This window comes from Pseudophryne corroboree, chromosome 6 (genome assembly GCF_028390025.1).
Source record: "Pseudophryne corroboree isolate aPseCor3 chromosome 6, aPseCor3.hap2, whole genome shotgun sequence".
NCBI classification, from domain to species: Eukaryota; Metazoa; Chordata; class Amphibia; order Anura; family Myobatrachidae; genus Pseudophryne; species Pseudophryne corroboree.
Window position 1 is genome coordinate 224,796,262 of NC_086449.1, and position 22,865 is coordinate 224,819,126.

The 22,865-nt window shown below is 45.4% G+C and overlaps 1 protein-coding gene across 1 annotated transcript in view; it reads right to left on the reverse strand.

Annotated features, from left to right (window-relative positions):
- SLCO3A1 (solute carrier organic anion transporter family member 3A1) overlaps window positions 1–22,865 on the reverse strand; it is a 619,509-nt gene that overhangs the window by 172,917 nt on the left and 423,727 nt on the right. Inside the window, exons 3-4 of the mRNA XM_063925735.1 lie at window positions 3,269–3,367; window positions 818–1,081 (exon numbers count right to left, since the gene is read on the reverse strand). Of these exons, the coding sequence (XP_063781805.1) occupies window positions 818–1,081; window positions 3,269–3,367 (363 nt within the window). The remainder of the gene's footprint in view (window positions 1–817; window positions 1,082–3,268; window positions 3,368–22,865) is intronic.

Sequence of the window (22,865 nt, forward strand, 5' to 3'; positions counted from 1 at the left end):
TGCATATGGGATCACATACACAGGCAGTGCCACGCCATGAAAGCAGTCACAACTTGCCTGCATTTCTGCCACCACTCCCCGTTACCTCCCCTAAATGGTCCCTTCCTGTCAATCACTTTGCGAGTGAATCCTCACTGTGAACGGCCATGGTAATGGACTTTGACAAGTGCACAGTGCACCTATGAAGCATGCACAGTCAGCCCTATATGTGCAAAATACATTATGACAGGTGCTTCAAATCATATAGCCAACAACCAGATGCTGCTGCCCAATAAAAGGGTCCCTGATCCCTTTAAGAGATCAAAAAGGGAGCGCAAATGGAAGTATATCAATACGATTCGATCAAATAAAATAAAATACATATATATGTAAAATGAATACCCACACAGAAATGGATGGTACCAGAAATAAAAGATATATAATTAAAAGAGTTAAGTTGCAACAAGTAACTTCATAAGAAGGCTAATACAAGAATCACTCTAAAATGTTACTTAATAGCAAATTAAGTTATTCTTACTAAATAGCCACAATGTGCCAATAAACGCTAAATGGATTGTCAGATCCACGAAAGTGATGAGTGCCTCAGAATTTGCCTTTTAGTCCTTTTGGCCAGTATGTGTCCCTATATGTGGTTACCTCTGAGCTGTATTCGAATGGATGTATGTCTACTGTAGATTATATGCAGTATCTCTGAGCTGTATTATATGCAGTCACCTCTGGGCTGTATTCGATGGGATGTATGTTTACTCTAGGTTATATGCATTGCCTCTGAGTTGTATTAGATAGGATGCACTTACTGTAGAATAAATTACGTTACCTCTGAGCTGTTGAAAGCAGGACATTCCATCCCCCGACTCTGAGGAATGCCTCAGCACACCATTGCTTGGTTTTGGTGGCTCATACTCTCGGTCAGGTAGCATGGTCTGCTCACTCTCCTCAGAGTGATCCATGTGAGTAGAGAGAGACTGTGGGAATCCAAACATCAGGAGGGACGAGAAGAAGAGTAAGGCACCACAAAGCAGGAACCCCGCCCACCACGCTCCAATCCATCGTGGGTCTTCTGGAGTGATTTCCAGTTTACCTAGCACACAAAATAAATGGAGCATATATACTTTATATGCATTTTCTAATTTTAAAATTACATTTTGTCCATTTGTACTTTGATTTTCCATAAACATAAATGCAGGACAAGTAGTTGCTATTTGCAATTCACAAAATCTTTGTGCTTAATGGGGCAAATGGCAGAAGCATTGCTTAGCTCTATGGGTGGTGCTAGATGGGCGCATTGAATACTAGTGCTTTACCAGCTGGAGTGGTGCGTTTATAGCATTGAAGCCATTCTGTGTTGACATACTGGTGAAAGGAAAATGCTAAACCAGATTTGCCAAAAGAGGGAAGGGGTTACAAAGTAAAGTACAAAGTCGTCTTAAGCATGCCCCCCAAGAGGGCGCAGCTACACCATGCTCAGCACGTGCCGCTAATTCAGACCTGCACATAACTTCTTCATAGTGAACCCAATGGAGCATTGCCAGGCCCCCAGTTGGCCACACACCTCCATACAGGGGCCTGCCCATGCTTTAGGTGGTCCTGTGCCTACCCCTGCGACATGAATGCGATTAAGCTCTGAAGAAGCTGCATACAGTATAAGGTTGTCACAATTGATGTTCAGTGGTTTCCACCATTGCCAGGACACCATTTGCAACCTGCATGGGAAAAAACATCAACCCTAATGCAATGTATTCTGAGCAGTAAAGCTTCTGTGGGACAGGATATGTTTCTGATTCATATCAATAAAGGGTACTACCATTAACTACCATATTAACTACCATGGACCCCCCAAGAAAGGAGTACCACTGCTACACATCCTAGATAGTACAGACTCTACTATTTTTATGAAGACAAATGGAAGATTGTTTTAAAGACAGTATTGTTGGCTTTCTATTGATGTGCTTCACCACTGTAATCTTAAAGTCTACCAGGACAAATGCTAACATTTTATATTTTTTAGACAGACCTAACACTAACCCAAAGCCTTTATCTAAACTCACCACATGATTTAACCTATGGTTAATAAGCAGAGAAGCAGAGATCCTTGATGTACTATAAAAACACCCTGTAACAGAGATCTGACTTTGCCTCACACCACATGAGGTTGGGTTTGAAATGCCGGCTGTTGGGATGTCAGCAGTCAGAATACTTACCGCAGCATCCCACCACTAAGAATCCCGACAGGGGGAAGGCAAATATTCTTACTTTCCCCCAATGGCCCCTTAACCCTCTCTTCCTGAAGCCTAAACCTAACCTTACTCCCCCCCCTGCAGCCTAAACTTAACCCTCCCCAGTAGTGCCTAAACCTATCCCCCCTTCCCACGGCATACCTCTCCGGAGGCCTTGCAGTGGCTTGTTCAGTATCCCAGGTGTCAGGCTGTTAGCACCGGGATTGTGATCCCAGTTGGGATGCTGGCGTCGGCATTCTGAGCTGTGTCGGGATTCCGGCGTCAGTATTTGGACTGCCCGGATCCCGACCATCAGGATTCCTGACTGGATCTCATTCATCCACGTTTCTTTTTTTCTAATTTTTGTGCTGCCACCTTGGTTAACTTGAAACAAAGGCCCTCATTCCGAGTTGTTCGCTCGCAAGGCGATTTTAGCAGTATTGCACACGCTAAGCCGCCGCCTACTGGGAGTGAATCTTAGCATCTTAAAATTGCGAACGATGTATTCGCAATATTGCGATTACACACCTCGTAGCAGTTTCTGAGTAGCTCCAGACTTACTCGGCATCTGCGATCAGTTCAGTGCTTGTCGTTCCTGGTTTGACGTCACAAACACACCCAGCGTTCGCCCAGACACTCCTCCGTTTCTCCGGCCACTCCTGCGTTTTTTCCGGAAACGGTAGCGTTTTTTCCCACACGCCCATAAAACGGCCTGTTTCCGCCCAGTAACACCCATTTCCTGTCAATCACATTACGATCGCCTGAGCGAAGAAAAAGCCGTGAGTAAAAATCCAAACTTCATAGCAAATTTACTTGGCGCAGTCGCAGTGCGGACATTGCGCATGCGAACTAAGCGGAAAAACGCTGCAATGCGAAGAAATTTTCCGAGCGAACGACTCGGAATGACCTCCAAAGTTCTTACTACTGTGCTCCCACATGCCACTGGCATATATATACAGATAAGGCAAGATGCATGTATTTTCTGCCCTTGTATCTTCTGCTACACATGTTGTTAATAATTATCAGTAGCTAGATTACAAAGAAACACTTACTTGTGTCGGCAAGTAAAGCATCAACGTAAATCTTGGTACAGAAAGACCCCAAGATAAACCCACAGGCTGGTCCAAATACCAGCATGGTAAACAAGATACCTGCAAAACAAACACAAAATGGTTGTTTCAGTAATTAAAACAAATTGTAAGAATAATTGTTTCACAAAGAACAAAACTGCTGTGAGCACATACTGTGATAGTTCTCGCCAATCTACGGTACTTCTGAGTGTAGGAAAACTACTGAGGTGTTTCAAATTAGGAAAATACAAGTGATTAGCAGACATCCTCTAGCGAAAATGCTAATTTGCTATTCCTATATAAAAGAAACCAAAATACATATGAGTAAAATAGAGGAGAAAAAATTAGAATATCTATATGCAGCGATTCCGGGAAATGAGCTTTTGTCATGCGCTCCATTGATCCTGCCGCTGCGTAAGGAGCCAGTGTTTTACGATCATTACACAGAATTAGCTCACCTTACACACATCTGATATCATAAAATAATACACACATAAGACATAATACAAAACAAAAGATACCAACATTGTAAAACAGGTTCCAGGGTTGCTCTGTTGGTAAATACTGTATGTACAAGGCGGTCTTGGCAGATCACAAGGAAATACAACGGCATCATATCATATTTACTACATTTGGGGGCAAATTCAGTATGAATCGAAAGTAGTGATTCGTATGGAATTTTTGCTGAGGGGCCGTGGGCGCATGCACAGCAGGTCCTACTGCGCATATGCGCCTGCAATTTCTGCAGGGGCCGCAGAAATTACGATCACCTCTGCCTGTCAATCAGGCAGAGGCGGTCGCGGGACGGGAGGGGGGCAGCAACGCTCCATTTTCTGGGTGGAAACGGAGTGTTGCGGGGCGTGCCAGCCCAAACGGTGGGCTGGTACGCGTGAACGGGGGCGTGTCGGGGGTGCGGCCACAGCGGCTGCGTGACGTCACACGCAGCCACTGCGACAACAAAAATGGCGCCAGGACGCCTGCGGGCGGCCACAGCTAAGCTGTTCCGGCAGGAGTCATCCTTAATTTCTGCTAACAAGCAGAAATTGCGTGCTGTTCACAATTTCTGCTTGAAGCAGGGGGGGAGGCGCCGGTCAGTAAGCTGGTCAGCCTTGTCCAGCGCTGGGCGGCCCCCAGCATGCGTGCTAATGAATTGGCCCCTTGATTTTTACTTATTTTTGGTAAATACTCCCCTTATTAAATATTAATTCATGATGCTCAGAGAACAAGAAGAAATATATAAAAAAAAAATGCATCTAACATCCAGAAATAGAAGCATCTCATTTAGTTGGTTAATAGTATAAAATAAGGCATTTACCGGAAGAAAAGTGTGTATCTCTTTAAAACGAGACTGTCTCTGTAAATTAGGCTGTGATGTAAAATAAATACACATCTACTACACACATTATACAGAAAGATTGCAAGGTAAGTCTTACAGCATGACAATTACATTCTAACGGCGGTTGAATTTAATTTTATGAGATCTATGCTGCCACCTACTGTTCTCAATAGAAATTGCTAGTAGGAGAAAATAAGTTACAGTATATACTGTACTTACTGTATAACAATTCATTCTGTGAAATGCTTTGCAATATGTCAGCCATACTGTAGATTAGTGATTCTCACGCTTTTTTTTGAATCATGGCACCACTAGGCCAAACGTTTGTTATAGAGAAGTCCTGAAAACAATATTAAATAAGTTATGCTTATATGTCATCCTATGACTCCTTACATAAAGGTGAAGGCAGGAAGTGTTACAGTCATGTGAGGCTCGTCTGTGTGAGCACCTGGTGACTTTTTCCCATAGCGGATTTTGGGAAGCCTCTCCTGATTCACCGGTCACCATAGAGGTGGGTAAAGTTTGTGCTTGATAAACAAATACATTTCAAAACAAAAAAGTTCAATGATTTTTTGTTTTATCTACGTTTCAATATTACTCCTACAGTTTTTTATTTAATTTGTTTTAGAGCAACATTGTAGATTTATTTGGAAAATACACGAATGATTCTTACAAAAAATACTGTTAGAATTTCATGATGTATTGTAAATTCTAAATATTTTGGACCTTATTCAGAGTTGATCATATCAGCTGATGACAGCTGCATCGTGCCTGCGCAACCTTACACACTGCGGGCGCATCCTGGAAGGGTGTGACCATAGTGTGAATGAAAACGGTGGGCGTTCGCGGGGGTTTTGGGAGGGGGGTGTGGTGGGCTGAAAAGGGGCGTTCTAGGAGCGTTTTTGGGGTGGCTGTGTGATGTCACATGCAGATGCTCCGATTTAATAAGTGGTGGCGCGCCAGTAGTTAAGTTTAATTCAATGCGTTCAGTGCCTCCAATTTAATTGCGGATGCATCGTAAGGCTGCGCTAGAGATGTTGGGCGGCCTCCAGTATGTGAGGAGACGGACGCAGATGTGGCTGCGTAGGCAGCAATCTGCGTTCATCTATGAATAAGGTCCTTTGTGTCTGACCTTTACTAAAGCTTAATGAATGCCCCCTTAGTTGAAACAATTACCCTCCCCTGTAAGACCCCCACCTCTCGGTTATACACAATTAGCAACCAGTAGCTGTTGTTTCCAAACATTAATACTCAATTTTCATTAAATAGCAGAAAAACACTAAACTCTTATCTTGCATTATTTACATTACTAACGATCACGCTATCTACAGATGTGTCCAGTTCCATCTTAAGGTCTATTCGCGGGAAACACGACTCGTTTGCAGCGTATGCCCCCACTTTCATAAGAATGAATGGTGTATATGCACACTGCTACTGGTCACGGCCGGGAGTGGGGGAGCGCTGCCGCGAGGTGTATGCACACAGCAAGCGAAAATCAGTAACATGGAACTGGACACATCTGTACCTTAGTTTGGGGTAAGATTTGGGCTCATCTACACTGAAGTTTAGATGGGATGTAGTCAAAATGTCGATATTTATGTCAACATCACAATATCGACATTGTTAAATGTAGATATTGAACATGTCATCATACAGTATGCAGAGTGTCAGCATGCTCACAAAATCATCATGTTCACAATGTTGAAATGTGAAACGCTGACATTCTGCACGGACCGGAGTGGGAAAGTAAGGGTGGGTACACACCAGGATGACGGGCAATGAGACGGATGGTTGGCCCAAATTCCTTGCAGTCTGGACCATGCCCGATTGATCGTACAAACCAGGAACATTTAATGAAGACAGAATGATCACTGTTCCGTATTTCACTAATATGGACTGGGTCCAGTCTCGGACTGGCCCCTAGGGGCACAGGAGAAACCACCGGTGGGCCCCACTACCTGGGGCCCCACCCTCTCAATTATACATTATGAATATGTTACATGATACTGCACAGGACTTTGGTGTATTCTCTACAGTGCATTATACATAAGTTACCTTATACTGCACAGGACTATGGTGTATTCTCCACAGTGCATTGCTGTTATTAATCTGGTACATTATCATGTATGTACTAGCGGTATTTACTGTATATATTTATCAAGGGGCCCAGACCATGCACTAATGGTTTGCCAAGCCTCTAAGAATGGGACCCTACTACAGCATTTCGCCGGTGGGCCCTTCATGCCCCAGTCCGACACTAATTATACTTAATGTTCTATAAAAAACATTTAAGGAGCGCTAATATCCAACAAAAACTTTTTATTATTAGAGATAGTGGAAAACCACTTATGATGATTAGTTTATAAGTTAAAAACATAAGCAGTGCAAGTGCATATACATGTATAAGAAATCACATTCACAGTAAAAATAGCTTTAAATTCACTGCAGTTGGCCTTTGTGCCAATTATTAGATATTTCAGTCCACAGTCATAGATAAGGCTGGTGGCATCCGTACTGAGCAGGAATGGATCCAATAAACGTGTGTACACACTTCCTGAGGAAACCGCCGATATCGTGGGCGGAGAAACGCGTAGAGGGTCATTCTAACTGCTTGTCCACTGCTGGAGACTTCCACGGATCATCCGTTACTGTTACTAAGGGATTAGTACGGTCTCTTTCCATCACGTTTATTGGATCCATTCCTGCTCAACTCTTGTTGCTGTGCTTGGAAAAGCCCTGTTCTGCTGAGGTGCCGCCTCATCTCGGGTATTCCCTTGCCGGGTAACCCATTACAGACGCTGTCAGCTGCCGAGAACCACCTCCGCTGCTTGCTATTGACGGGAATCAGCGTCTACAATTACAAGTGAGAAACCGGATCCTAATGCCAGGGGTGAGCAACAGCATACTACAAATATAACAACCCCTTTGCATAAATCCACTAGTAAATCCTAATTATCTTGTGGAGTCAATTTACTTACCCCTGTATCAGTACGGATGCCACCAGCCTTATCTATGACTGTGGACTGAAATATCTAATAATTGGCACAAAGGCCAACTGCAGTGAATTTAAAGCTATTTTTACTGTGAATGTGATTTCTTATACATGTATATGCACTTGCACTGCTTATGTTTTTAACTTATAAACTAATCATCATAAGTGGTTTTCCACTATCTCTAATAATAAAAAGTTTTTATTGGATATTAGCGCTCCTTAAATGTTTTTTATAGAACATTAAGTATACATTTTTGTCTTTGGCATCCAGTTGCCCTGTAGGAGCTGCTATTATATTAACCATTATATATCAGGTGTTCTCTTTAATTAATTAATTAGCGCCGATGTAACGGGGCAGTCATTGCCCGTGTGTTTTCCCAGTCCGACACTGACTGGGTCAATATCTTCCTGTATGATGTAGGCAATCTGTCATGTAGAAAGAGGGGGGGTTAGAATTAGAGTGTGGTATGCGTGACTGACGGTCTCAGCATACAGACGCCAGTATCCCGGCAGCGGAATGCCGGCGGGAGGGAGGGGGGAGCGCAACAGGTCACTTGGGGGCTCGCTGCACTTGCAACGCTGTGGGCCCATCGGCGACCGCAGGTTCTATTCACACTCTATGGGTGTCGTGGACACACACGATTGGGTATAGTCCCTGTTGGTCTGCATGCCAACCATCGGGATTGTGAGGGGGCGGGATGTAGGGGGAGGTATTGTGACATAACTACATCCCATTAGAATTAGTGATACTCACTGCAAAAAGAAAAGCTGGATCCAGCAGATGTTCTCATTAGCTGACAGCTGGACCCAGTAGACATCACTGAAGCAGCTGGACTCTGCCAGTCGAGGTAAGCTACTACCAGACCACCAGGGACGTTTTGGTGCCGCCGAACAGAGAGCGGAGTCCTGTGGGAGGCACCAACGGGCGGCCCCTATAGCTAGAGTCAGTAATGCAATGCAGGCTGAAGCGTCCTTTCCGATGCTCCAGAAGTGCATACAGCTCTGAGGATGCTCTGGGCAGTGCAGTGCTCTGAGGATGCTCTGGGCAGTGCTGTAATTCCCAGCGCTGGTGGACCCACCACCTCCGCATGACATCATGTACTCAGTGGACACGACCGGCACAAAGGTCACAGTAAACCCCTGTTACAGCGCTGAAGTGGACCATCTACGAGGAGCAGAGCTGCAGCATGGTTTTTGGAGCCAAAAGTAATACGAATGTCATTGTGTACTGTACTAGTAGTTTTTTTACTCTCGGCAGCAGTGGAAAATGGGGAGTGCAGGATGGCCACACTGGGCCCTTCCTGAGATTTAGGGCCCATCTGTACTGCACACGCTGGACACACTGTTACAGTAGTATGCCACTGCTGCACTTCATAAGCACTGTTTTAGCAATTGTGTAGTGACTGGGTAAATCATTTATATTCATGTATTTTTACTCAACAACTATAAAGTAACTTTGCATAGAAATGTATAGATACATTGGTGTGTAATAAGCGTATAAAATAATATAAATGTACAATTATACATTGTTTAAAAAAAATCCCTGATTTACATTTTTCTTTTATCACATTAGGGATGTGAATAAGAAGCGTATTCAGTACAACACTGTGCGGCGCAACGCTTGGCACGCTTTATTTGTACAGTCTGTGGTGCTCCACACTCCCCTCTACCGCTTCCACTGGTTATTATTTTATGAACATCTATTTTTATATAACCAGCTAAGGCCCTCTCTATTATGGTCACACAAACTGTATGATATCCCTACAACATACTTACTGTAGCGCTTAGAATCTGCTGCCAGATTTAGAAATGACATACAGTACATCATGCACAGGTGAAGAGGCACCTGAGATCTTGCTGCATTTTCCTGCTCTATGGCCCTCATTCCAAGTTGTTCGCTCGCTAGCCGCTTTTAGTAGCAGTGCACACGCTAAGCCGCCGCCCTCTGGGAGTGTATCTTAGCTTAGCAGAAGTGCGAACGAAAGGTTAGCAGAACTGCGCGTGAAAAATGTCATGCCATTTCTGAGTAGCTCCAGACCTACTCCTACCTTGCGATCACTTCAGTCAGTTTAGTTCCTGGTTTGACGTCACAAACACGCCCTGCGTTCAGCCAGCCACTCCCCCGTTTCTCCAGCCACTCCTGCGTTTTTGCCTGGCACGCCTGCGTTTTTTAGCACACTCCCTGAAAACGCAGAGTTGCCGCCCAGAAACACCCACTTCCTGTCAATCATACTACAGTCACTCGAGCGACTGAAATACGTCGCTCGAGCTTGGGTAAAACTGCAAAGTTTTGTGTGAAAGTACTTAGCGCATGCGCGCTGTGTACCATACGCATGCACACAATTGCAGTTTTTTCACTTGATCGCTGCGCTGCGAAAAAAGGCAGCGAGCGATCAACTCGGAATGAGGGCCATTGTTGGCAGGACTTGCTCTACTAATGTCCCTTTTTTCTGGTCATTAAGATCTTACTTACAGTCACAAAAAAAGCCATTTTAACAAACAGAATATATTGATTAATTGATTGATTTGTAATAAATTGATTTGAATGAGCATGAAGCACTGAGATAATCAGGCACAAGAATACTCGTTGCAGTTCTGAAATGCTCAGACACAAGCTCAGGATAAGATAATATTGTCATCAACATAATAAAGGGAGAAAAATAACTGCAAGTGCTCTACTGACTGAAGCAAGCAGCTAATTCTCTGTCCTATTACAACACAGGCTGCTTATTTGGCAAACATTATACAATGGTGCATTCAGTGACATTTGGAAAGCCAATCTCTTCCGCTTTAGCCCAGGTGCCAACTGTTGTTATTATAAAGTGATCAAAATATGTAGATTTAATATTAAAGAGTGACGTTTCTTCTCGGAACACTTTCAGCATCAGTCACATGGCGTGTTTAATAAGTACTGTACAGATGTAAGACAAGGGCAGGACATGCAAGGGCAGAAGAGGCAGCTACAGTATTTTACAGGTTGCTACATGGAAAACTGCATTGAGTTTTTTTTTTAAAGTACAGTATAATGTAAATTGTATTGTTCCCAGAGATGGAGGGCCAGATAGAATATTATAACGCTTGGGGCTAATAGTAAAGCACAGGTGGAAGCAACCGTGCCACATATTGTAAGTACTATTTCTGTTCACTAAAAAGAGACATAATTGTGGGTATATACAGTATGTAAAGCTGCAACTATCCTGTGATACAGTACGTGCCGGTTGACACCAATAGCATATGCCATTGGTTATGCCAAGTATATGTCACATGCACTGTACAAATACATTTGAAGCCATTATTGCAAATAATTCTTACATACATCAGAAACAACTCCACGTCTAGCATATGAGAAAAATATCAAGAACATAATCTATAATACAAGCCCCAGCAATACAGATAGCACCAAACATCAGCGATGCAATTGTAAACAGCCAATCACAGGCATTCTGTCAATCCTGTTAACCATTATCATCATTCGCACCTACCCTTGAGCACCCACTAATAGTGCAGCTTTCTCAGTTGTATATATGTTGTATCTGTATTTTCATGTGCACGCCCTTATTATATTTAACAATATCACGCTTATTATATTTAACAATATCAGAACACCACTTCTGTCCCCCTTCATGGCAGAATCACGCAAATCTGCATTTTTCTGGGCATGCAACTTCTCACAAGACATAATACTCTAACTGGGTGAGTAATTAATGTGCACCAGGTTCTAAGAGCCATCCAACAGAGTTTCAATACATTCAAACACTACCATTCTAGACACTGAGAGGGTAATTCTGAGTTGATTACAGCAGCAAGTTTGTTAGCAATTGGGCAAAACCATGGCCCTCATTCCGAGTTGATCGCTCGCAAGGCGAATTTAGCAGAGTTGCTCACGCTAAGCCTACGCCTACTGGGAGTGTATCTTAGCTTCTTAAAATTGCGACCAATGTATTCGCAATATTGCGATTACAAACTACTTAGCAGTTTCAGAGTAGCTTCAGACTTACTCGGCATCTGCGTTCAGTTCAGTGCTTGTCGTTCCTGGTTTAACGTCACAAATACACCCAGCGTTCGCCCAGACACTCCCCCGTTTCCCCGGCCACTCCTGCGTTTTTTCCGGAAACGGTAGCGTTTTTCCCCACACGCCCATAAAACGGCCTGTTTCCGCCCAGTAACACCCATTTCCTGTCAATCACATTACGATCGCTGGAGCGATGAAAAAGCAGTGAGTAAAAATACTATCTCCATTGTAAAATTACTTGGCGCAGTCGCAGTGCGAATATTGCGCATGCGTACTAAGCGGAATTTCACTGCGATGCGATGAAAAATACCGAGCGAACGACTCGGAATGAGGGCCCATGTGCACTGCAGGAAGGGGCAGATGTAACATGTGCAGAGAGAGTTACATTTGGGTGGGTTATTTTCGTTTCTGTGCAGGGTAAATACTGGCTGCTTTATTTTTACACTGCAATTTAGATTTCAGTTTGAATACACCCCACCCAAATCTAACTCTCTCTGCACATGTTATATCTGTCCCCTCCTGCAGTGCACATGGTTTTGCCCAACTGCTAACAAATTTGATGCAGTGATCAACTCAGAATTAGGCCCTGAGTGCACATGCACTATGGTGACACAGAACAAATCATTGGGGTGATTCCGACTTGATCGTAGTTATGCTAAATTCAGCACAGCTACGATCAGGAACACAGACATGCGGGGGGACGCTCAGCACAGGACTAGCCCGCCCCGCATGTCAGTCCCTGCCCCGTCGCAGAAGTGCAAAAGCATTGCACAGCGGCAATGCTTTTGCACTTCAGGAGTAGCTCCCGGCTAGCGCATCTTTTGCATGCTGGCCGGGAGCTACTCGTCGCAGCGGCTGCATGTGACGTCATGCAGCCGCTGTGGCCCACCCCACGCAGTCGTGGCCGGACCGCGCCCACAAAACGGCGGCCAAACACCGCCGTGCCGCCCCTTCACGCACAGCGACCGCCTCTGCCTGTCAATCAGGCAGAGGCGATCACTAGGCAACGACAGTTGTTGGCTGACAGCCATGCGCCAGCGCATGCACAGTTCTGAACTGCAGCGAGCAATCAGGTCAGAATGACCCCCAATGTCCACTCTGAACGCACAAAAAATAATCACACTGAACACTGCAGAGTATATTCACCTTTGCTCTGGACCATACTTACTGTATATACTTTTCTTTCTGTGCTTTTAAAAGATTTGGGGTGTTGGGGGTAAGGGCGGTCCAGGTGGGAGGGTCCAGGATTGCTAGAAAATAGTCTATTTCCATTGTTCTTCTAATATGGGTGTTTCATGGACATCCAGCAGAGTATGCTCTGTATACACAAAAAACATCCACTCTTATAATCCAGAATACATCCTCTCTGGACACAGTCTGGGCCATTATGAAGCATAAATCACCCTCTGTGCAGTCCAACAGTGGCTTTGGATGAGAGATTTATACAAGTGCCAACATACACGGGTTTTCGGAGAAGAGTTTTCTTTGGCAGAGCAAAGCTTGTAAGGAGCTTATGGTGGTGGAGAAAGCATGTTCACAGGGATGTTCTTTGCCATGTGCAGGAGCAAGGCTGACATGGTCATTAGGTCGACATGTACTAGGTCGACGTGGAAAAAGGTCGACGTGAGTTTTTCACAATTTTTTTTTCATTTTTTTGGCCTTTTTCATACTTAACGATCCACGTGGACTACAATTGAGAACGGTAACATGTGCCGAGTGCCGCAGTAGCGGAGCGAGGCACCTTGCCCGAAGCACAGCGAGCGGACACGGTGCACTTATTGGGGTTCCCAGTCACTTTACGAAGAAAACTACACCAAAAAAAAGTTTTAAAAAAAACTCATGTCGACCTTTTTCCATGTCGACCTAGCACATGTCGAACTAATGACCATGTCGACCTAGTGATCATGTCGACCTAATGCACGTCGACCCAATGTATGTCGACCTAACTCATGTCGACCTAATGAACCACACCCATAAGCCATATCCATTCCACAAAAACACTTGAATTATGCTGAGAGCTGGAGATCTGCTGTAACGAGACCTACTATGTGCCTCCACCTTTGTGGAGAAGAGCATTACCAGGCACAGTGAGCAATGTAATACAAAGCTTTACACAAACACATATAATGCAGCTAGTCCTTATGTCCCCTCTCTCTCATGCATGCGGTGAGGTCAATGGGGGGCATTGACTAGTATCAGAGACAAATTTCCACACACATACAGTACATCTCCCGGCAGTTCTGATTATGACAGAGAGGAGGCTGAGCTCGTAGCAGCCTCACCTCTGGTTTCTCCCTGATAGTCCCTGCTTTTCCAGCTGAGCACTGCAAATTTGCTGACTTTTGACAATAATAATTATTAGAATAATACCAAATTGATATTCATAGGTTATAAATATCTTCTGTGTATTATCCTGATAACTTTTATAGTCATAACCAGGGGTTAAAGTGGGGGAGAACAAGGTGGAACTGAGTTCCACCACCTGTAATGGTAGGGGGAACTAGTTCCACCTCCTTCATTGCCCTGCACAGTAAAGCCTGCCACAGCACCTATATCAATAGATGATGCAGGCAGTGCTAGTGTCCCTCCTCAGGTCCCAGTGTGGCTTTACTTTCCGGCACGGCGTATGTGATGTCATGCTGTCACCACTGCTAAAGTGAAGAAGAGCCATGGAGAGGATCAGGCTCTGCGCATCTTGAAGACAAGATGAGAGGGGGCTTGAGGGACAAGAGAGGTGGGGAAGCTGCTGGAGGGATACAGGGCATGGAGCTGCTGGAGGGACACAGGCGGTGAGCTGATGGAGTGACAGAGGCAGAGATGTGTATAAGGAACACTACTGTGGTCATTACGTGTAAGAGGCATCACTATTGTGGGCATTATTTGTAAGCAGCACTACTATTGTGGGCATTTTGTGTATAAGCTGCACTTTTGTGGGCATTATGTGTAAAGGGCATTTATTGTTGAAATTGTGTATAAGAGGCACTACTGTGGGTATTGTATATAAGGGACACTACTGTGTGGCATAACGTGTATAAAGAGTACCATTGTGGAGCACAACGTGAATAAAGGGTACTATTGACATAACCTGAATAAGGGGCAGTACTATGTGGTGTAATATGAATAAGGGGCACTACATGCGGTGTAATGTGAATAAGATTGTGCTGCTGTGTGGTGTAATTTGAATTGGGTGTACTATTATGTGACCACGCTGCTTCTTTGTGAGACCAATGTCCTTTTGTAAAGTATGGGAAGTATGGCACTAATTTATAGTTTGCAGGGGGTGCCGAAAACACTAGCACTGGCACTGGCTCTGCTTTATGTGAGGAGGGGGAGGGGGGGGGGGGGGGTAAATGAGTTCCACCACCTATCCAGGACCACTTTAAGCCCTGGTCATAACTGTAGTATGACAGATGAGGCCCTGCCTCCCATTACTGCATGTCACTAGACTGAACCAATCAGCATTTTAGGTGAAACACCAAAACTTTTATCTAATTAATACGTTAGTACGGAAGTGGTGGGAGATTGAACTTTGATTAGACAATTAGGGGATTATTTACTAAATGGCACTTTTACAAAGTCGATTTTACTATGGAATTTAAAGAAATTATTTTTTTCAAATATATTATGGGGGGTATTCAATTAGTGCAGTTTTCGCACTTTTCGACAGTTTTGAAGTCGAATTTACATATGACCTGTTCATTGCACTTGCTGTTTTTTTGACTGGTCCAAAAACCTGCGCATCCAAAAACCACGTGGATCGGCGAATTCACCGCCTATCCATGTGGTTTGACGAATTTGAGGGTGTTTTCTACAGTTTTTGGGTCCATTTTCGCCCATGCCGATTCAAAAAAAAAAAAAGAGGCATGGGCAAAAATGGATTAAAAACGGGAGTGAAAACACCTGCTATTGTATATACTGAGGTCAAATTAGTGCTGATTTTCCGACTGTCGGAAAATTCTGCACTAACTGAATATACCCTTTAGTATTGCTTTTAAAATGTAAATAATTACTGTAAGTGTTATACCTTAAAATCAGTGACATGCGGTGCGGGCAGTGACTGGTGAGGCACTGGCGCCACCTCCCCCTCCCCCCCATACAAGACCTCCCCCCAAAAAAATCATGGGCTTCCCCTTTTTTGACAAAGACAAGCACTAGGCTGAACCAGCCAGGGGGAGTAATGACATAGCAGGGGAGACACTCAGTATGGGCTCCCCCTGCCATAGCATTAAGCACCCCCCAAACCAGTCAGACCAGGGATGGAATTACTCAGGAAGTGGGGACCCCAAAAATTTAAATGGGGTCCCTTCTCCTGAGCAACAACAAAAGCCCAGTGCTACGCTCCGCACCCCTGGTGGCGGTGGTGGCGGGGTTTATGGCATACTAATATTGTTCTTTACAGTCGGCCTACAGGTCTCAGCAAGCCTGACCAAGCATGCCGGCACTTGGAGAACCCCAAGTGCCAGCATGCCCGGACATTAAGGGCCCACCGGCACCCGTAGTCCGCCTGTAAAGAAAATATTAAAATAAAAACAACACCACCTGATGTTTTAGTATTTTATTGTGCTGGACCTTCACCTGGGGGAGGCGGCCTTTAAGCTCTTTTGCATATCCGCCCCCACTCCAGGACTTCCGGCGTCTTCACATGGGGGACGTTGGCCTTTAAGCTCTTTTGCATGGCCGCCGCCTCCCCAAGGCTTCCGGCGTCTTCGGTCTTCGGGAGCTCTTGCCTGCCCCCTCCCCGCCGCCGGACTGACCACAGCTACCTCACCGCTGGCTTATATAAACCAGTTGAGGGGGCGGGGCAATGACGGGACGAGCCGTGATTGGCTTGCGGCAGCCATCTTGAATTTCAAAAATGACGCTGAGGCGCCATTTTTGAAATTAGAAGCCGCTCTCCGCTGCCAAATTCTGCAGAGTGGCTGGCAGGGGCTGGATCCTCTCGGATCCAAGTCTGCTGCCAGCCACGCTTTCTCCACCGGGTCCCGCTGCCACGATGCCCGCCGCCGCACGGCCCGCCGGCCAGCGGATCCAGTGGATCCGCTGGCCCAATCATATCTGGGGGACTGACAGGGGCGTGCATTCATGTGGTATGAATGCACGTCCCTGTCATTGAGGTACCAGTATAGGTGCCACTTCACCATACATTTTCAATGGGCTCCCGCTGCCCGAACTTTAATGTTAGCAGCGGGAGGCACCTCCCCCGCTGCCTCCCACCCTAAAATGCAGGGATTTTCTTGGGGGGAAATGGTTAAAATAATAAAAGAAGATATTTATCACAGACACAACTGTGTTATAAATTAGAGATGAGCGCCGGAAATTTTTCGGGTTTTGTGTTTTGGTTTTGGGTTCGGTTCCGCGGCCGTGTTTTGGGTTCGACCGCGTTTTGGCAAAACCTCACCGAATTTTTTTTGTCGGATTCGGGTGTGTTTTGGATTCGGGTGTTTTTTTCAAAAAACACTAAAAAACAGCTTAAATCATAGAATTTGGGGGTCATTTTGATCCCAAAGTATTATTAACCTCAAAAACCATAATTTACACTCATTTTCAGTCTATTCTGAATACCTCACACCTCACAATATTATTTTTAGTCCTAAAATTTGCACCTAGGTCGCTGGATGACTAAGCTAAGCGACCCTAGTGGCCGACACAAACACCGGGCCCATCTAGGAGTGTCACTGCAGTGTCACGCAGGATGTCCCTTCCAAAAAACCCTCCCCAAACAGCACATGACGCAAAGAAAAAAAGAGGCGCAATGAGGTAGCTGTGTGAGTAAGATAAGCGACCCTAGTGGCCGACACAAACACCGGGCCCATCTAGGAGTGTCACTGCAGTGTCACGCAGGATGTCCCTTCCAAAAAACCCTCCCCAAACAGCACATGACGCAAAGAAAAAAAGAGGCGCAATGAGGTAGCTGTGTGAGTAAGATAAGCGACCCTAGTGGCCGACACAAACACCGGGCCCATCTAGGAGTGGCACTGCAGTGTCACGCAGGATGTCCCTTCCAAAAAACCCTCCCCAAACAGCACATGACGCAAAGAAAAATTAAAGAAAAAAGAGGTGCAAGATGGAATTGTCCTTGGGCCCTCCCACCCACCCTTATGTTGTATAAACAGGACATGCACACTTTAACCAACCCATCATTTCAGTGACAGGGTCTGCCACACGACTGTGACTGAAATGACGGGTTGGTTTGGACCCCCACCAAAAAAGAAGCAATTAATCTCTCCTTGCACAAACTGGCTCTACAGAGGCAAGATGTCCACCTCATCATCATCCTCCGATATATCACCGTGTACATCCCCCTCCTCACAGATTATCAATTCGTCCCCACTGGAATCCACCATCTCAGCTCCCTGTGTACTTTGTGGAGGCAATTGCTGCTGGTCAATGTCTCCACGGAGGAATTGATTATAATTCATTTTAATGAACATCATCTTCTCCACATTTTCTGGATGTAACCTCGTACGCCGATTGCTGACAAGGTGAGCGGCGGCACTAAACACTCTTTCGGAGTACACACTTGTGGGAGGGCAACTTAGGTAGAATAAAGCCAGTTTGTGCAAGGGCCTCCAAATTGACTCTTTTTCCTGCCAGTATAAGTACGGACTGTGTGACGTGCCTACTTGGATGCGGTCACTCATATAATCCTCCACCATTCTTTCAATGGTGAGAGAATCATATGCAGTGACAGTAGACGACATGTCCGTAATCGTTGTCAGGTCCTTCAGTCCGGACCAGATGTCAGCATCAGCAGTCGCTCCAGACTGCCCTGCATCACCGCCAGCGGGTGGTCTCGGAATTCTGAGCCTTTTCCTCGCACCCCCAGTTGCGGGAGAATGTGAAGGAGGAGATGTTGACAGGTCGCGTTCCGCTTGACTTGACAATTTTCTCACCAGCAGGTCTTTCAACCCCAGCAGACTTGTGTCTGCCGGAAAGAGAGATCCAAGGTAGGCTTTAAATCTAGGATCGAGCACGGTGGCCAAAATGTAGTGCTCTGATTTCAACAGATTGACCACCCGTGAATCCTTGTTAAGCGAATTAAGGGCTCCATCCACAAGTCCCACATGCCTAGCGGAATCGCTCCGTGTTAGCTCCTCCTTCAATGTCTCCAGCTTCTTCTGCAAAAGCCTGATGAGGGGAATGACCTGACTCAGGCTGGCAGTGTCTGAACTGACTTCACGTGTGGCAAGTTCAAAGGGCATCAGAACCTTGCACAACGTTGAAATCATTCTCCACTGCGCTTGAGACAGGTGCATTCCACCTCCTATATCGTGCTCAATTGTATAGGCTTGAATGGCCTTTTGCTGCTCCTCCAACCTCTGAAGCATATAGAGGGTTGAATTCCACCTCGTTACCACTTCTTGCTTCAGATGATGGCAGGGCAGGCTCAGTAGTTTTTGGTGGTGCTCCAGTCTTCTGTACGTGGTGCCTGTACGCCGAAAGTGTCCCGCAATTCTTCTGGCCACCGACAGCATCTCTTGCACGCCCCTGTCGTTTTTTAAAAAATTCTGCACCACCAAATTCAAGGTATGTGCAAAACATGGGACGTGCTGGAATTTGCCCATATTTAATGCACACACAATATTGCTGGCGTTGTCCGATGCCACAAATCCACAGGAGAGTCCAATTGGGGTAAGCCATTCCGCGATGATCTTCCTCAGTTGCCGTAAGAGGTTTTCAGCTGTGTGCGTATTCTGGAAAGCGGTGATACAAAGCGTAGCCTGCCTAGGAAAGAGTTGGCGTTTGCGAGATGCTGCTACTGGTGCCGCCGCTGCTGTTCTTGCGGTGGGAGTCCATACATCTACCCAGTGGGCTGTCACAGTCATATAGTCCTGACCCTGCCCTGCTCCACTTGTCCACATGTCCGTGGTTAAGTGGACATTGGGTACAACTGCATTTTTTAGGACACTGGTGAGTCTTTTTCTGACGTCCGTGTACATTCTCGGTATCGCCTGCCTAGAGAAGTGGAACCTAGATGGTATTTGGTAACGGGGGCACACTGCCTCAATAAATTGTCTAGTTCCCTGTGAACTAACGGCGGATACCGGACGCACGTCTAACACCAACATAGTTGTCAAGGCCTCAGTTATCCGCTTTGCAGCAGGATGACTGCTGTGATATTTCATCTTCCTCGCAAAGGACTGTTGGACAGTCAATTGCTTACTGGAAGTAGTACAAGTGGGCTTACGACTTCCCCTCTGGGATGACCATCGACTCCCAGCAGCAACAACAGCAGCGCCAGCAGCAGTAGGCGTTACACGCAAGGATGCATCGGAGGAATCCCAGGCAGGAGAGGACTCGTCAGAATTGCCAGTGACATGGCCTGCAGGACTATTGGCATTCCTGGGGAAGGAGGAAATTGACACTGAGGGAGTTGGTGGGGTGGTTTGCGTGAGCTTGGTTACAAGAGGAAGGGATTTACTGGTCAGTGGACTGCTTCCGCTGTCGCCCAAAGTTTTTGAACTTGTCACTGACTTATTATGAATGCGCTGCAGGTGACGTATAAGGGAGGATGTTCCGAGGTGGTTAACGTCCTTACCCCTACTTATTACAGCTTGACAAAGGCAACACACGGCTTGACACCTGTTGTCCGCTTTTCTGTTGAAATACCTCCACACTGAAGAGCTGATTTTTTTGGTATTTTCACCAGGCATGTCAATGGCCATATTCCTCCCACGGACAACAGGTGTCTCCCCGGGTGCCTGACTTAAACAAACCACCTCACCATCAGAATCCTCCTGGTCAATTTCCTCCCCAGCGCCAGCAACACCCATATCCTCCTCATCCTGGTGTACTTCAACACTGACATCTTCAATCTGACTATCAGGAACTGGACTGCGGGTGCTCCTTCCAGCACTTGCAGGGGGCGTGCAAATGGTGGAAGGCGCATGCTCTTCACGTCCAGTGTTGGGAAGGTCAGGCATCGCAACCGACACAATTGGACTCTCCTTGTGGATTTGGGATTTCGAAGAACGCACAGTTCTTTGCGGTGCTTTTGCCAGCTTGAGTCTTTTCAGTTTTCTAGCGAGAGGCTGAGTGCTTCCATCCTCATGTGAAGCTGAACCACTAGCCATGAACATAGGCCAGGGCCTCAGCCGTTCCTTGCCACTCCGTGTGGTAAATGGCATATTGGCAAGTTTACGCTTCTCCTCCGACAATTTTATTTTAGGTTTTGGAGTCCTTTTTTTACTGATATTTGGTGTTTTGGATTTGACATGCTCTGTACTATGACATTGGGCATCGGCCTTGGCAGACGACGTTGCTGGCATTTCATCGTCTCGGCCATGACTAGTGGCAGCAGCTTCAGCACGAGGTGGAAGTGGATCTTGATCTTTCCCTAATTTTGGAACCTCAACATTTTTGTTCTCCATATTTTAATAGGCACAACTAAAAGGCACCTCAGGTAAACAATGGAGATGGATGGATACTAGTATACTTATGGATGGACTGCCGAGTGCCGACACAGAGGTAGCTACAGCCGTGGACTACCGTACTGTACTGTGTCTGCTGCTAATATAGACTGGTTGATAATGAGATGTAGTATGTATAAAGAAGAAAGAAAAAAAAACCACGGGTAGGTGGTATACAATTATGGATGGACTGCCGAGTGCCGACACAGAGGTAGCTACAGCCGTGGACTACCGTACTGTACTGTGTCTGCTGCTAATATAGACTGGATGATAATGAGATGTAGTATGTATAAAGAAGAAAGAAAAAAAAAACCACGGGTAGGTGGTATACAATTATGGATGGACTGCCGAGTGCCGACACAGAGGTAGCTACAGCCATGGACTACCGTACTGTACTGTGTCTGCTGCTAATATAGACTGGATGATAATGAGATGTAGTATGTATAAAGAAGAAAGAAAAAAAACCACGGGTAGGTGGTATACAATTATGGATGGACTGCCGAGTGCCGACACAGAGGTAGCTACAGCCGTGGACTACCGTACTGTACTGTGTCTGCTGCTAATATAGACTGGTTGATAATGAGATGTAGTATGTATAAAGAAGAAAGAAAAAAAAAACCACGTGTAGGTGGTATACAATTATGGATGGACTGCCGAGTGCCGACACAGAGGTAGCTACAGCCGTGGACTACCGTACTGTACTGTGTCTGCTGCTAATACAGACTGGATGATAATGAGATGTAGTATGTATAAAGAAGAAAGAAAAAAAAAACCACGGGTAGGTGGTATACAATTATGGATGGACTGCCGAGTGCCGACACAGAGGTAGCTACAGCCGTGGACTACCGTACTGTACTGTGTCTGCTGCTAATATAGACTGGTTGATAATGAGATGTAGTATGTATAAAGAAGAAAGAAAAAAAAACCACGGGAAGGTGGTATACAATTATGGATGGACTGCCGAGTGCCGACACAGAGGTAGCTACAGCCGTGGACTACCGTACTGTACTGTGTCTGCTGCTAATATAGACTGGATGATAATGAGATGTAGTATGTATAAAGAAGAAAGAAAAAAAAAACCACGGGTAGGTGGTATACAATTATGGATGGACTGCCGAGTGCCGACACAGAGGTAGCTACAGCCGTGGACTACCGTACTGTACTGTGTCTGCTGCTAATATAGACTGGATGATAATGAGATGTAGTATGTATGTATAAAGAAGAAAGAAAAAAAAAACCACGGGTAGGTGGTATACAATTATGGATGGACTGCCGAGTGCCGACACAGAGGTAGCTACAGCCGTGAACTACCGTACTGTGTCTGCTGCTAATATAGACTGGTTGATAATGAGATGTAGTATGTATAAAGAAGAAAGAAAAAAAAACCACGGGTAGGTGGTATACAATTATGGATGGACTGCCGAGTGCCGACACAGAGGTAGCTACAGCCGTGGACTACCGTACTGTACTGTGTCTGCTGCTAATATAGACTGGATGATAATGAGATGTAGTATGTATAAAGAAGAAAGAAAAAAAAAACCACGGGTAGGTGGTATACAATTATGGATGGACTGCCGAGTGCCGACACAGAGGTAGCTACAGCCGTGAACTACCGTACTGTGTCTGCTGCTAGTAGACTGGATGATAAATAATGATATAAAAAATATATATATATCACTACTGCAGCCGGACAGGTATATATTATATAATGACGGACCTGCTGGAGTGGACACTGTCTGTCAGCAGAATGAGTTTTTTAATTTTTATAGAATAAAAAAACACCACACAAGTCACACGACGAGTGTACTTTTTCAGGCAGACATTCAATC